General features: G+C 32.7%; 2 protein-coding genes across 4 annotated transcripts in view; one reads left to right on the top strand and one right to left on the bottom strand.

The window, feature by feature from the left end:
• LOC122513114 (lysyl oxidase homolog 3A-like) overlaps positions 1–6,306 on the top strand; it is a 99,475-nt gene extending 93,169 nt beyond the window's left edge. For 2 of the 3 annotated variants that reach the window (XM_043629373.1, XM_043629374.1), the window contains 2 exons: positions 268–391; positions 6,048–6,306. In XM_043629373.1, coding sequence (XP_043485308.1) covers positions 268–391; positions 6,048–6,170 — 247 coding nt within the window. In that variant the 3' untranslated portion in view covers positions 6,171–6,306. Of the gene's footprint in view, positions 1–267; positions 392–6,047 lie in introns of those variants that run through there. The other variant, XR_006302689.1, reaches the window with a different exon arrangement.
• Positions 1–16,877, bottom strand: part of LOC122513113 (G protein-coupled receptor kinase 5) — a 668,663-nt gene that overhangs the window by 310,096 nt on the left and 341,690 nt on the right. The window contains exon 4 of the mRNA XM_043629370.1: positions 2,050–2,092. The gene's annotated coding sequence lies outside the window, so the exon portion shown is untranslated. The remainder of the gene's footprint in view (positions 1–2,049; positions 2,093–16,877) is intronic.

Below are 16,877 nucleotides of genomic sequence, written 5' to 3'. Positions count from 1 at the left end.
ATCTTTTTTATTATGTGTAAGGTTAAACAAAACTTTTTACTTTTTATATGTGATGTAAAATATTTTCTCAAAAAAATAATTTATTTCTTCTTAGAAATAAACCATTTACCCCAAAAAATAAACATAATTTATAAAAAAATTTAGTTTCTTGGTATAAATGATTTTAATTTGTAAATTATCACAAAAATTATTAATTTCTTGTAAAAATTGTTTTAAATTATAAAAAAAAAATTTCATAAATTTTTAATAGAAAAATATTACTTTCAGATATAAATGTGCAAATTATGGCGATCAAGGAGTTTCAGTAAATTGCAGTGACGTTTACAAGTATAATATTGACTGTCAGTGGGTTGATATTACCGAATTGGAACCCGGACTTTATACTTTCAAGGTATACGAATGCTAAAGTAAATCAAAACTTTAAAAAATTCAAAAAGCAGTTTTGAAGCATTATTATAAAAAAATTATTCATGACTTTATTAAAAATTCTCAACAGTTTTAAACTTCTTTTCTAACTGTATTTACTTTTCATTAGAATATTAAAGAAAGTAAAATATTTTCCTTCCTTTTTACAGAAATATCTAGTAATAATTTATTAATAAAAAATCTAGTTACTAATTTTCTATAGTTATAAAAAAAATATTGATTAATTTTATTAAATTTTATTAAAACTTGTTAAGTTTATTATAAAGAAAAAATTGTTTTATACTTCATTATCAATTATTAACATTAATATAAATGGACTAACAAATTTTTCATGTCATTATCAAGAAAAGCTTTACATTTTAGTCATTTATTTAAAAAATGTTTATCACAATTTTGTTTACAAAATTCGTAAAAGAAGAATAGTTTTTGCATAATTTCAAATAACAATCTTTTAATAAAATTCTGTTTTCTGGGGGAAAAAGAAAATAATTTACATCATTTTTATCTCTCTTATTACAATTTTTCAACAAAATTTCAAGTCTTTTCAGAACTAAAGAAGGAAAAAAATTTGTATAAATCACATTTTTTTAATAGCTATTTCTATATTTGTCTCAAAAAATTCAAATTAAAAATTAAGCAATTAGTAAATATTATATTGAGGAAGCTAAATGGTCATGAAATGAACAACTTGTTTATTTGTTAAACACGCTTTTTAACAAAATTATAATTTTTTTGGAAATAAATGAAAAAATTTACATAATTTCTGTTTTATAATTACACTTTATGTAAAAAATTATCAGTTGTTTTTTTTTTGTAAAAAGAAAATCAATTTGCATCATTTACATTTCTCAGTCACAATATTTTAAGAAATTTACAGTACCTATCTGTTAGAAATAAGTAAAAACAAGTTGTGTAATTTCTTCTTCTTCATCACAATTTTTTAACAATATGTCAAGTATTCTTTTAAAAAGAGTTAAGAAATTTGTATAATTACTATTTTTTAATCACGATTTTTAACATAAATTCCATTTTATAATCACACAATGTTTGTAAAAAGTTTTTTTTAAGAAAATATTAACTTATGTTACGTGACACTATTTAATTAAAAATTAAGAAAAGATATATAAATATAATAGTAATTAAAAATTAAATAATTCATTTTTTAAGCTAAATAATAATTATCCGCAAATCGCAATTTAAAATTAAAAATTAAATTTCCCAGTAAAAAAAAACTAATTCAAATGAATTGAAACGAATTAACATTTTTGGTAGGCTCCAATTCGTATTTGTCACAAAGCGGGATTCACTCAAGCTCTTTGTATATTCAATTGAATTTAATTCAATATGTACCAATTTGTCCAAACGAATTCGCATTCGAAAGAAATGGCCAAGGAATGCATTGAATTCGTGCTAACGAATTGAAAAAAATTAAAGGCTCAAAACTTGTCCAGTGAATTGGTACGGATAGAAGGTTCGGAAGTTCAATACAGTTTCACGAATTCAGGAAAATTGCATCATGGCTCCAATTCGTATTTGTCACAAAGCGGGATTCACGAAAGCTCTTTGTGAATTCTTTTTAATTCATTTCAATTAGTTTTCGTTTACTGGGTTGTAAAAACTCACCTCTCTCTTTTCTCCAAGTTTCGTCAATATTCGTTTCAGAAATCTGAAAATAAAAATTACCATTTTTACTAGGTATTTATGATTAAAAGGACAAATTACTAAATAGTGATAACTAATTGAATAACTAATTTGATTACTAATATTACTGATCATACTCCTAAAGTTAGAGTTGAAAACTTAAAAACTATTATTTCGGGTTTAGAGAGATGAAAATGTCACTAATTTTACATTTTTTTCCCTAGGGAGTTAAATAAATGTTCAGGAAACTTTTTAAATCTGAAACCTTAAAAATAATGTTTTAACTTTTCATTTTAGCGAAAAAGATATTTTTCGGCGCTAACTTCAGGGACCTTACTAATCCCTCAAATCAATAATAAAAGGACTTAAATTTTTTAATTAAGGGGTAACACCACTCTAGAGGCAGAAAAAAGACCTATATTTGATCTATTTTTGGAAAAATGGAGAAAGGAATAGGATTTTTTTAGAGAGTTTACTAAATACATATTGAAGTGTAAAAAATGTTTTTATTTAAATTTTACTACAAAATGAAGGCGACAGATGACATATATTCAAATCAGGGACCGTCTCGAAAGTTTAGTTTCGTTTTAGTGTTTGAGTTGACACGAAACTAAATTAACAAAGTGACTTTAGTTTCAAGTCGACACGAAACTAAATTAACAAACTGAGTTTAGTTTTGTGTCGACCCGAAACTAAATTAACAAATTAGATTTAGTTTCGTGACGACTCAAAACAAAAGATTGAAAAACATAATTATTTAGTGTCAATCATAGAAAAATTGTTTCCCCTGACTTACGTAACTAGAGCAACGTAAGTAATTAATGTAAGTTATGTAACCAGAGTAAATTACGTAACTATAGTAATTTACATAATTAAAGGAAGTTACGTAACTAGAATAACTTACGCAATTAATCAAACTCACGTAAGTTACGAAACTAGAATAACTTACGCAATTAATCAAACTTACGTAAGTTTGATTATTTATACAAATAAAGTAAATTTTACCATTTTACGTAAGTTACGTAACTTACGTAAGTTTGACTAATTGTACAAATGAAGTAAATTTGACCATTTTACGTAAGCTACGTAACTTACGTAAGTTTGACTAATTGTACAAATGAAGTAATTTTGACCATTTTACGTAAGTTACGTAAAATAAAATAAAATAGTTTTGTCCACAAATTTTTTCAATTTTGTAATAAAATTTTTTTCCCTATAATTTAAGTGTTTATGACACATTTTAATGTTATCTGAGAATTACAATCTAAAATAAGATCCATTAGCAACAAATATCAGTAAAAAAAAGTTCTAAAATTGGAAGTTCTATCTTAAAAACAATTTTTTTTTTGTAAAAATGTGAAGTTCACAAAAAAAGAGGTCAGTACCGTGGTATTACTATTCTTTTAATCTAAACACTCTCTGTGGTAATTATTACGATTGTTTTGAAGATTATATTAGAAACAAATTATCTGCCCAAAGAAAAGATTTATTTTGCAAAATTGTCGGAGTTAGGTTAGTTTAAATGTCAAATGTTAGCTTCGTGGTGTCACATAAAATGTCAGTTCCGTGGCGCCTGTGGCGTACAGTGTGAAGGTGCAAATTCATGGATCAACAGTTGCTACAACGACACATATTATAAAAGAGGACAGACATCCCAGTAAACAAAAAATAATTGAAATAAATTAAAAAGAATTCACAAAGAGTTTCAGTGAATCCCGCTTTGTGACAAATACGAATTGGAGCTATGTTGCAATTTTCCTGAATTCGTCAAACTGTATTGAACTTCCAAACCTTCTATTATATTCTTACTAATTCAATGGACAAGTTTTGGGGCCTTTAATTTTTTTTAATTCGTCAGCACGAATTCAATGCATGCCTTGGTCATTTCTTACGAATGCGAATTCGTTTGCACAACTTCAGGCAAATTGAATCGAATTCAATCGAATATACAAAGAGCTTGAATGAATTCCGCTATCTACCAAAAATCTTAATTCATTTCAATCCGTTTGAATTAGTTTTTTTTACTGGGATAGTTGTGTCCTCTTATATTTCAGTGCTTCGGCAACCGTTGACTCATTAAAAAACACCTAAATATTCGAAAAAAAGCCTTTACTTTTGGTGCTTAATTTAAAATGTCTTTATGTCAACCAATAAGCAGAAGCACAGTATTACTGTTGATCGTAACGCTCTTATTGGTGAATACTTTTCTGAAATTAGTTTTATGCGCTAATTTCATTATTATGTAAATGAAATTCTCTCGTTATGTCAAGCTGATAGTAAATATTTTTGCAGGGGCTATTTTGTGCATTAAAATGATTTTTTAACTCAATGCTTTATTTAAATTTAGAATTAAAAGAAAATCAACTTTTGACATATGTTATGGACTTCCTTCTGAAGGTTTCCTATGAGTTAGGCAATGAAATAAATTTTTTTGTCGGAGTTGTAGTCATTAAAAGTTGTGCACAAAATAGACCCCGGGATGGGGCTACTTTGTGCATCGAACTTTGTTTTTTTTAAAAAATGTTGTAAATATTATACAACAAAATGTAAAATAAAACACTAAGATATTTTTCAAAAACTTGAAATTAATATTTTAAGGTTAAATGAATAACAATTTAATATCCAATACACTTTTCAAGTTATTAGAGAAACGAGAGAAATAGTTTTAAAACTAATTTGAAAAACTTATAAATATTAATTAAAGTTAATTTTTTGCCGTTATGTTGCTCACCGGTTGAGGTTTTAATCGTTTTAAGGATTTTAATTAACTTATTTATGGTTTTTTGACAAAGAAGTTCTTTTTAATAATTTTATTTATTAAATACCTCGCGTACATAAAATAGCCCCAGTTGACGGCAGTATAATTCAATGCATAGGGGCCGTTCAAAAAATACGTAACGCTATTTTTTGAAATTTAGACCCCCCCTCCCCCCATGTAACGCAATGTTGTATACATTAGCGACATTTTTTCTGCTGACCATAACAAATAGCTTGACCCCCCCCTCCCCCAAAAAGCGTTACGTATTTTTTGAACGGCCCCATAGGGTGGTCAGCTCCGTGGCAGTCAATTTTCGAAAATTTGTTACAATTTTTTTATAATTATAGCTGTAGTAAAACCGTTCAAATTACAACTATATTATGCCCTAATGATAAGGAAAACTGATGTTTAACATTAAAAAAAAATTTTTTTTCTTTTAAAACTGATTTTGAAATTGCACAGTTACGTGAAAATCACCCAATAAACATACGGATTTTTTAATTGGATGTAAATTTTATTTTTTAAATGAAACAATTTACTGTTTATTTTTTTGGCAAAAAATCTATTATTTTACTCAAAAAGTGCACGGAAAAAATAAATTTAGCAGATTTTACAAAACTGTTACGAAGTAGCGGATACAGCTTATAACGAAACTGAGTTTTGTAAAATGTAAGGAATATTTTAGGATAAAGTACAGAAATCTCGTAGTTTATACTGAATAGTATTAAAGTTTATCCTGAAATATTCCTTACATTTTATAAAACTCAGTTTCGTAATAATAACCTGTATCCGCTACTCCGTAAAAGTTTCGTAAAATCTGCTAAATTTATTTTTTCCGTGTGCGCCATTTTTACAAAAATTGATATAAAAAATCCCGTACGTACTTCCAAAGGTAATAGCTAATTAACCCTTATCGAATTCTTCTTTTTTTAATTACGGAATTTTATTTTGTTTGACTTGCTCACATTCTATGATTAAGTACACTTTGAGACGAATTTGTTGGGATTTAATTTGAGTATGAAAAGCCCAATCAGAAATAGAAAGTAAAATGTGTTCACGATTCTCTGGTTTTTTACGCTGATTTCAACCCCCTACGACCTTCCTTTCCGTCTCAACTCTTAATTCATATGAAGAGAGAGAAAAATTCTGAACGAAAGCTTGTCAATAACTGCTTTTGTATTTTCGTTCTTTTATTTTGATTCTATTTTTTTTTGTATTGCAGGTTGCTGTCAATCCTGAATTTAAAGTGGGTGAAATGTCGTTCGACAATAATGCCGCTGTTTGCCAACTTCTCTACACCGAAACCTTCGCTTCTGTTCACAGTTGCGTTATGGCTCGACCATAGAATTTAAATCAATATAATATGTAATTAATGAAAATTTACTAATTTTACTAATTAAATTAATTCAATTTATTATAGTGTTGCACTAAAACGAATACGAGAGGCTTTATTTTGACAATAAACGTTTTTGAAAAATTAACTGTTTGTAAATTATTTTGGATATCAACCCACTGTTAATTTTAAAGCATCAAAGTGCAATAAATTGATACCAAAAATATGGATTACATCATAAATTGGTATTGATCCAAATTTTTGGTATTAACTTGATCCACTTTGTTATTAATTCCAGGCTTCGCACTTATCTACTAAAACCTACTATTTACTACTTTTTTACGTTATTCTACTATTTGGGTACTTTTTTTAGATTTCAGACACTAAAAGCTACTATTTCCGTTTTTTTAGAATTTACTCTCTTTAAATTCGCTAATACTAGAAATCAAAAAACTTTTCTCAAAAATTATAATCAAATTCTTTAAAACATTTGAATTATTTTTAAAAAATTTTCGAAATTTAATTATTTTCAATATCTAGTATTTTCATAAAATTTCGCAAAAGTATTCAATTATTTAAAAAAAAATTAATCAAATTCATCCAAAATTCAATTATTTTCAAAAATAATAAAATTTCCACAAGAATGGAATTATTTAAAATAAAATTTTCATAATATTTATTATAATTCGAAAAAATTTATTATTTAAAGTAATTTATAATTTTCTTATTAAAAAGAAAATTCTTATAAAGAATTAAATTATTTTCAAAAATAACAAAATTTTTCTTTTTAAACATTTTAATAAAATTTTTCGCAATAATTCAATTATTTTCAAAAATAATAAAATTCTCCCCAGGAGTTTAATTATTTTTGAAAATTTTAATAAAATTCTTAGCAATAATTCAATTATTTTCATAAATAATAAAATTCATCGCAGGATTTCAATTATTTTTAACACAATTTTACAGGAATTGCTCGAAAAATGTAGTTATTCTTAAAAAAATTTAATTTCAATTCCTCGAAAAAATCAATTATTTAAAAAATGTTTTTTTAAAATTCTTTGAAAGAATTTAATTATTTACAAAAATATTAGAATTTTTCAGAGGAATTCAATTGTTTTCAAATATTTTAATAAAATTGTTCGAAAGAAATCAATTATTTTAAATACAATTTTAATTAAATTTTTTTGAAATAATTCAATTATTCATTTAGATTTAAAGAAAATTCTTCCCAAGAATTCAATTATTTACATAACTAATTCTTCGAAAGAATTCAATTATGTCGATAAATATCAAAAAATTGCTACGAATCGAATGTCGCAAATCAGTTCCTGGCTATTCCCGGAATTTTTAAGAGCGTGCACCAGGCATTTAAGCGCCAAAAGAACGTCAGTCGTGACATCCAGGATGGCGTGGCGGTTTTGGAGAGTGCGTTCTATACAATTTGTAGGAATCTGCGCCTTATCCCTGAACCGTTCAGGGATCAGGAGCCATGGACTCCAGCTGTAGGAACTCCAAGGCAAACGAGGAGTGCTGCTGCAACTTTGGATAGTGCAGCAGCTGCAGATTGTAATAAGGCAAAGAAGGTGAGCAAGCGCCCCAGGGAAGGCGGAAGCCCGAATAAGAGTCCACAACAAGCGACTCAAAGTGAAAAGAGGATTAAGCGAAAGGATGCTCCACAGCTTAATCCTGAGTCGCTAGTTAAAGCAAAAGAGGCGTCCTCAAGTAGTCCTAGTAAGTCGTATGCCGAGACCGTCTTAAAAGACGGAGCGGACAATGAGGACGGCTTTAAGGTTGTTGGAAAGAGAAGGGAACGGGCTCCAAGAAAAAAGCCCCCAGGCGAGAAAAAAGAGCTCTCAAAACACCCTTTGAAGCTTAGAACCACGGAAGCGGTAAAGATCACGGCAAGAGACCCAAAATCTTATGAGGGTATCTTGCCGCTAATAAAATCAAAGGTTAAACCAGACGACACTGGTACCGAGATTTATAAAATCAGGAGAACCTTTAAACAGGAGGTTCTTGTGATAGTGAAAAAGGGTGGAGATACCTTGAAGTTTGCGGAAGCACTGTCCTCGGCTCTGCATGGCACCTTGCCATGCGAGGTCACTGCTTTCGTAAATAAAAGGTCTCTGGAGATCAAGGAGCTGGATGAAACCACGACGGAGGATGAGGTGATTTCAGTTCTAAGAGATAAGCTGGGCAAACCTGATCTGAAGATAGAGTGCCACCTTTTGACGCGCTTTAGAAGTACTAAGGTCGCTCTGGTCCGCCTGGCTGAGGCAGAGAGTAACATTCTGCTACAGCTTGGGAGGATAAAAATCGGCTGGATAAACGCTCCAATTCGTGAGCATGTTGAAGTGACTAGGTGCAAAAAGTGCCTAGGTTACGGACATCGAACCCTAACCTGTAAAGGCCCCGACAGAAGTAAAAACTGTCGGAGATGCGGCGGTGAGGGACACCTCGCGAAGAGCTGTGTCGTTAAGCCGAAGTGCCTTACTTGCTTGGACCTGGGGAAGCCAGAAACGGATCATGAGTCCGAAAAGAGAGCCTGCCCGGTTTACTGGGAAGAACTGCAAAAGATTAAAAGGGCAAATCCTTAAAATTTTTGCAGGTCAACCTGCATACAAGTAAGGATGCACAGTTGCTCCTATTGCTAACAGCAAGGGAAAATGAGGTCAATATCCTGTTCTGCAGTGAGCAGTATCAAGGAAGCGACCTCGCCCCTTGGTATCATGATAAGGCGAAGAGTGCCGCCATAAAGCTGTGCAACCCAGAATTGCGGGTTGACAAGTTTCTGGAGACGAGCAGTGGGTTCGTGTGGATAGAGGTGGCTAATATACGTATGTATAGCTGTTACTTTTCACTGGATGCCATCATCACTGGCGATTTTAACGCAAAGTCGCCAGAGTGGGGTGAGACGAGACTCGACAAGAGAGGAATTCGTATTGGAGAAATGATCTCCAGAAACGACTTATTAGCTGTAAACCGAGGTAATACATGGACTTTTAGACGAGGTGCGATCGGATCAATTATAGATCTAACAATCGCATCGTCTAAACTATTTAGCCGCATAACCGACTGGCGGGTCTCTGAGGAATATACCGCAAGTGACCACCAGTACATTGAGTTCTCAGTCTCGATGGGAGACACACGAGGAGGAAAAAGACAGGATGTTCCTAGTCGCAAAACCTCCTCGTGGAATATGAAGAGACTCGACAAGGAAAAGTTCGGCCGGTCCCTAAGCGAAGCCCTTTTAATTGAGGACTTGGGCTGGGTGAAGAGGCCGAGCAGTCTGGATAGGGAGGTGCGAGCGGTGAGGAACATGATAGTCACCGCTTGCAATGCGTCAATGCCACGCAAAGGCGCCATTCCCGTAAGAAAATCCTTGCACTGGTGATCAGAGGAGCTAGCCTCCTTGAGGAAGGAATGCCTCAAAGCAAGAAGGACATATACCCGATCTAAGGGAGATCCCTTGCTGGAAGAGGCTTTCAAGGAGGCGAAAAAGAACCTCAAGAAAGAGATCTGCAAGTCGCGACGTCGTAGCTGGAAGGACCTAATCGAGGAAGTCGATAAGGACCCATGGGGTCTGGCTTTTAAAATCGTTACTAAGAAATTAGCGACGAGGCAAAAGACCCCCGGCCTGTCAATCCCGATTGGGTCAGAAAGATAATAAATTCTTTGTTTCCTCCTGCAGAACCATACCTTAGAAGGGACTAGAGTTTTTGCAAAGTCGAAGAGGAAGAACTGTTCACACTTAGTGAACTACAAAAAGCAGGCAAAAGATTGAAAACAGACAAGGCGCCTGGAATCGATGGAATAAGTAACGAGATCCTAAAGTTGGTTATCGACACTTCACCCCAGATTCTGATTCGATACTTCAATCTTTGCCTTGAGAGAGGAGAGTTCTTCCGCGACTGGAAACGACAGAGGTTAGTCCTCCTAAGGAAAAGTGAAAAACCTCTAGATAAGGTTTCATCGTACAGGCCTATATGCCTGTTGGATACGATGGGTAAACTTCTAGAGAATATGGTTCTGCAGAGAATGCAAAGCCACTTGACCGGAGAGAATAGTCTATTGGATCACCAATTTGGTTTCCGTAAAGGCAAGTCCACAGTTGATGCCATTCAGGCAGTTGTGGACATAGCCAAAGCAGGAAAAAACAAATTGGGATCTGGAAAAAAGAAGAGCTTCTGATCGTTGGTAGCAATTGACATACGCAACGCGTTTAATTCCGCCAGATGGAAAGATCTCATCGAGTCGATGAAAAAGAAAAACATGCCGCCCTACTTGTTGCGGATAATGGATAATTATCTTGCGACAGGTGGGTTATATATGAGGGAGACACCTGCACTCTCAAGAAAGAGATGCAGTGTGGGGCTCCTTAAGGCTCGAAGGTGGGTCCATTTGTATGGAATGTATCTTATGATGATTTTCTGCGAATAGATCTACCCGAAGGTGCGGTGATCATCGGCTTTGCGGACGACGCGTTGTTCGTGTGCACTGTCGAAAGTGAGGAGGCTCTTGGGACATTGGTGAACGAATGTCTGCGACTAGCAAAAAGCTGGCTTGATACCAGAGGTCTTGAAATGGCTCTGGAAAAGACCGAGGCACTGCTGGTCACAGACAGACGTGGTTATGAGCTCCTACGAATCGTGATAGACGGATTCGAGGTCAAGTGGAGTAAGCAAATTAGATATCTTAGTGTGGAGTTGGATGGAAGGTTTAACTTCCACCACCACATGGCTACGGCGTCAAATAAGGCGATCGAGTGAGCGGCTAATCTTTCACGGTTAATGCCGAACGTAGGCGGACCCCGTGAACAAAAACGGAGACTGGTGGCGAGTGTCGCCCACGCTAAAATGCTCTATGCAGCACCAGCGTGGGCCCCATCCCTGAGCAGTAAAAGATGTGTGACCATCTGTGAAAAGGTACTGTCGGCGCAGAGATCGATAACAACGCGTATCATCTCTGCATATAAGACGGTATCTACGAGTGCTGTGCAGGTCCTTGCAAGTGTCCCGCCAGCAGATCTTTTGGCGAAGGAAAGGGAAGAAATGTTTTTTTTTCTAAAGAAAGAAGTTCCTTGGATGAGGAAATAAGACCAAGCAAGGGCCTGATCCGCAAAGAAGCTGGTACTTACGTAGCAGAACCTTTTTAAATATAAAATTTAAAAAAAAACCATAATTTTTTCTTTTTAAAGGATAGTATAGAAGCTTTAACGCAAGGAGTTGTTTCGGCTATATTTTATTAGAGCGTTGCTCTATTTTACTTGGCATCAGTTTTGATTTAGCTGTTTTGAGATTTTTAGTGAGATTTAAGAGCGTTTTTAATTGAGAGTGAGAAATGTCTTCTTATCCAAAAGGTGAAAATAAGACTTACGACCGTCGCAGTAGACCACGGAAAAGAAAATTTCATGGAAACCAGCACGATAATAACCAGAGTGATAGTAATGAAGATCAAAGTGCTAGTGCGGAAAAACTCTCGAGTGCTACGAGTGAAAATGTGATTGTGAATCCATTGCATTTTTATCAGATTGTTGAATTTTTCACTTTGTTTACAGCATTATCAGATATATTAATTTGTGAAATTTGCAAGCATAATGTGAAGTTTGAAGAAAGTGGAATCCGAGGCCTTGGTTTCAAACTCGTTGTCAAATGTGACTGTGGATCTAGATATATCAATTCATGTCCTCTAATAAATACTGGATTCGAAATAAATCGCAGAGTAGTATTTGTCATGAGACTCTTAGGCATTGGTAGACAAGGGTTAAATGTATTTTGCAATTATATGGATATCGGCAGTGGCATGGTTGAATAAACGTATAATTGAATTTTAAGTCACATCCACGCTGCTGCGAAGACAGTTTTTGATTTTTGTCGTAAAAAAGCTGTTGAGGAAGAGAAAAAAGAAAATGAAAAAAGAGGAAGACCGATTTCGAATTTTAAAGTGTCTGGAGACGGTACCTGGAAAGAAAACCATGACGACGAAGAATGTACCAAAAATCATGAAGGATCTGCAGGAAAAATGGAAGTGGAGTCTGTAAAAAAGATGTTTTTGAGATCAGAAGAAGAATATGACGTAAAATACGGCAACTACATAGGCGACGGCGATTCTAAAACTTTTGCAGCAATTCTCAATGATAATCCTTATGGTAATGATTTTCAAGTTATAAAAAGCGAATGTATAGATCATGTCCAGAAGAGAATGGGAACTCGACTCCGAGGCGTTCGAGAAACTCAAAAGCTAAGTGGAAGAGGTAAACTCACAGAGTCATTAGTGAAAAAGCTCACCACTTATTATGGACTTGCGATTCGAAGAAATGTAGATAGTGTGCAAAACATGAAAAAAGCTATTATGGCGACATACTATCATATGATTTCCACAGACAAAAAACCTCAACATATGTATTGCCCAGAGGGAGAAGACAGCTGGTGCGAATATCAGAAACGAACAGCGCTTGGAATCGAACTTGAACCGCACCCTACTCCATTGCATCCCGACGTAGCGAAAGCAATTTGGCCAATCTATAAAGACTTATCGAGGAATGACTTACTGGAAAGATGTTTAGGTGGCCACACCCAAAACGCCAACGAAAGTTTTAACTCAACAGTATGGCGTTTTGCTCCTAAACACTTGCACTCGGGTCTAAAAGTCATTGAAGTGGCATCGTATTTAGCAGCAGGATTATTCAATGAAGGAAATTCCTCCCTTCTGATGGTCATGAACGAAGCAAAAATTGTAGTGGGCTTGCAAAGCTTTAATTACGCCGGACAAATGGATAACCAACGCGTGAGCCGGCAGAATCGACGTAATTCAATGGAGTCAAAAGAAGGTCGAAAAGCACGAAAAGCAATGCAGCAAGCTCAAAATGAAGCCTATGAAGAAGAAGAAGAAGGTTTACTATACGGTGCTGGAATTGCAGACTAATCGGTAAGCACCTTATTTTATTGTTAACTTCTATGTATTTCTAGCTTTTAGTAACTTTTTATTAAAACGCGTTTTTCTCGAAATGACATTTTTCATATTTGCGTGCACTCTAACTTAAACAAATATTTACCAATCATTATGAAAATTTGTAGTTTCATTCTTTATAAAATTACGAAGAATATGAACCAACATTTGAGGTGTTATCACGATTTTAAGGGTGTTTTTTAGGTACAATTAGTGAAAAAAACTTGTAAAAATTTTTAAAAAATTCAAACACCTTCAAAAATTTGTAAATTTCATTATTTTTACCTGGATTGAGGTTCATATTCTTAGAAAATAAGTTAAAAATGTAAGACAAGAAAAAAATTTGATTTTAGATAGAAATTAAAATTGCTAGACTGCACACAAGCCGAGAAAATATATTTGGACCATCAGCGGTAACCACTGCATAACTGCTTCATTTCTCATTAAAATAAATCAAAAAAATTTGTAAACATTGTTCAAAACATAAATAAAAAGATGCTCAAATGTTATTAAATTTTAAATAATTCTTCCCCCCCCAAAAAAAAAATCTTAAAAAATCCATAAAAATGAGCCTCCTAATGTGGTTTCCCCCCTTAAACCATCTCATAAATAAAATCATGATTGTCGATTACTCTCGTTCATATATTCCACAATTTTGGCAGCCCTTTCGTCACACTTTGAATGGTTTTGAACTTATGACAACGATCATAAGACAAGTCCAAAACAATAGATATTCGAATTAAATAGCCGCGTAAAGATTGAGGAATCGAAACGAGTAGAGATAAAAACAAAATATTTAAAATGAGTGCTTCAAATTGTCCCATTTAAATAAGTTGTAATTAGTGAACGTTCTGAATAGCAAAGACTGAGAATTAATGGTGAACAACACTTTAACAAATTAAAACAAATAAACAAATAGTTGCCCGTTCTAAAAAGAAGGAGGACCAGCTCTAGATGACCTTTTCTCCTTTCTTTTAAGTGCGGTAGGAATTAAGGCCAATACCTCGTAAGTAACCAAATAGTATCGTTTCAAAATTTAAGTAAATCTTTTTATTATGAATATTGAATCATATTTCATCCAACTTTTGTTCATATTTTCGAAATCTGGTTTTGAGAAATTTAAAACTTGTAATAAAACTTGGTTGTTTTAAATATATCTTATTTGACATAAATTATTGTGATCTTTTATTTAAATAATGACAAGCTGAAAATTCTCTTAATAAAATTATAAAGAGGCGAGATGTATCAAAATTAGAGAGAGAGATAACGACCCCATAAATTATCAAAGAATTGAACTAAATAAAATATTATAAATTCCAATTCTTTCTTTGTTACAACTCCGAAGATAGTGATTCTTGATTATAATTAATACTTATTTTTCATTAATTTTTGTAACAGAGTCTCCAGTTGTGAGACACCTCCAGTTGTGAGACAGTCAATTTTTTTTAACATGCAATATTAAAAAGCCGATTGGTTTATATAAAAACATTTCTTTTTATATGAGCCAACTTTTTCATGTACGCCGAAGCGGATATATAAACTGTTTTTGTTAAATACCAACACTGTGTGTGATAATCGACTAAAAAGCGTTTTTTCAATAAATGCAAAGTACTTTTTTTCCAAGTTAATTAATTGGAAAAGGTAAATGTAATGCATTATCTTTTAGTGTTTTCCTTATATTTTGTGATGCAATATTGCATTGTTCCAATCTACGGTTGAAAATAATTTAATTTTCCTTTTTCAAAATAGCGCCAATTTCTGGGTGTGAGACACAGCATATCACCAGTTATGAGACGGTGTCAACACCCATCTGGGCAGCATAAAAAATACGACTTTGCAGGCATACTATTTAAATGTTGTTTTGATTTTTTTTCTAGTATTTTTGGGCATGTAAAGTGTAAAAAAGTCAATTGATTCAGAAGAAATCCATTTTAATGCTCTTGTTGAAGCTATTAAATTGTGTTTATTTGATAGTCATATTTTGGTGAATAAATATTATTATTTAGTATATAATAATATATATTATTAATATATTTAATTATTTCTACTAAACATAACGTTTTATGTCAAACTTATTAAATTTTAGAAATTTGTAATGAGTGTCTCACAACTGGAGACATTTTTTTTTTTTTTAAGCGATGTGCTCGAAAAATTTATCGTAAAATTTTTTGAGTTCATCGTAACACTATACTTTCTTTTAATAAAAGTTGCGTATTTCTGTTACCTTTCGAACGGTGTATTATATTTACAATTTCGTTTACCCGTTTACAATTTACGGGTCAAAAATAAAACCCGTCTCACAACTGGAGACTCTACCCTATATTATATAGATTAGTTATTAATTTATTAATATTATCATTAAGATTGTAACAATTTAATTATTAAGAAATAGTTCTTTAAGTTATTCTACTTTAATTATTAACTAATTCATACTACTTTTAATTACAATAATAAAATAGTGTTATTAATAATCACAGAAGACCTACTATGGTAGATAGAACTTTTTAAAATTGATAGGATTAGCTTAAAGTTTGACATGCAAGAGTTTTTCTGGTCAAGGATTACGAATCATACATTGGATCATAGCATAATCACATTACAAATTCACCTTGTTTCATAGGTTTTTAAAAATGACTAATCTTATATATTTAACATTTAAAATACACTACCGTCCACGAGTATCAGGACGATTACATGCAACTCTATAAAAAAACATGCCATCACTTTTTCAATCATATCTCGGAAATTAACCCTTAAATCGCACCCTGGGTGTGCGACACCCATATTCTAGCTTTTTACTCTAATATTTCGTTTAAAGTCGTAAAAATTGAACATGTGTCGCTATTGGACGACACATTTTGTACTTAACTTTATGTTCCGTTAGGGACATTAGTCTCCCAAGTGTGTTTGTGTATTTCATAACTTTATGAAGCTAACAGCGAAAAATTTCTGGGTGGCTGATACCCAGTTTTCGGTTTAAGGTGATTTCAGTAGTTTTAAAAAACATTTTTTTAATTATTAAGATTAAATAAATCATTATGAAACTTATTTTCCTTCAAAATAGATGTACTGAGCTACATAAAATAATTTTTCTGAAACATAATATCCTTCTTTCAGCTTGGAGAACACACTTTAAAGTCCCCGGGTGTCGCACACCCAATGTGCGGTTTAAGGATGGATTCGGAAGTGTGCGGTTTAAGGGTAAAAGGAGATACAAAAAAAACTTAAATACGGTCAGAAAGCTGATTAAATTCTGCGTAAAATAAGCCGTCTTTGAAGTCATTTTGTTAATTATTTTTTAAGTTGTAGAGTGAGAAATAAATAAAAAAAATAATCAAATTTTCTCATTTTTGTCTCTTGACTTCAACTTTTTCAAAAAGCTAGAAAAATTTAGGTAAAATTTTTCTAAAAACACAGAAATCTTTGTTAGAATTTCAGTTTTAAAATATGCTTTCGAAAATTAAAAAAGGTTAATCCGTCTCCGATATTTCATTAAAAATGTGAAGCCGTGTTTCGACCGATTAGTGCATTGAAATTCAATTGTGACGACTCGATTCTGGCTTCGCGCGGCAGCGAATGAGAGAAAACAGGGACGAATTTATGCTGGAGAATAATAAATAATTATGTTTCACGAGTAATATAAAGAAACTCAAAAGTTCATCGTTCCCCCGCATGAATTCGTCTCTGTTTTCTCTCTCATATGCTGCCGCGCGAAGCCAGAATCGAGTCGTCACAGTTGAATTTCAATGCACCAATCGGTCGAAACACGGC

This window comes from Leptopilina heterotoma, unplaced genomic scaffold (genome assembly GCF_015476425.1).
Source record: "Leptopilina heterotoma isolate Lh14 unplaced genomic scaffold, ASM1547642v1 Lhet_134, whole genome shotgun sequence".
In the NCBI taxonomy this organism is placed as follows: domain Eukaryota; kingdom Metazoa; phylum Arthropoda; class Insecta; order Hymenoptera; family Figitidae; genus Leptopilina; species Leptopilina heterotoma.
Note: the sequence above shows the minus strand (reverse complement) of the source record. Positions and strands in the feature narration are given on the sequence as shown.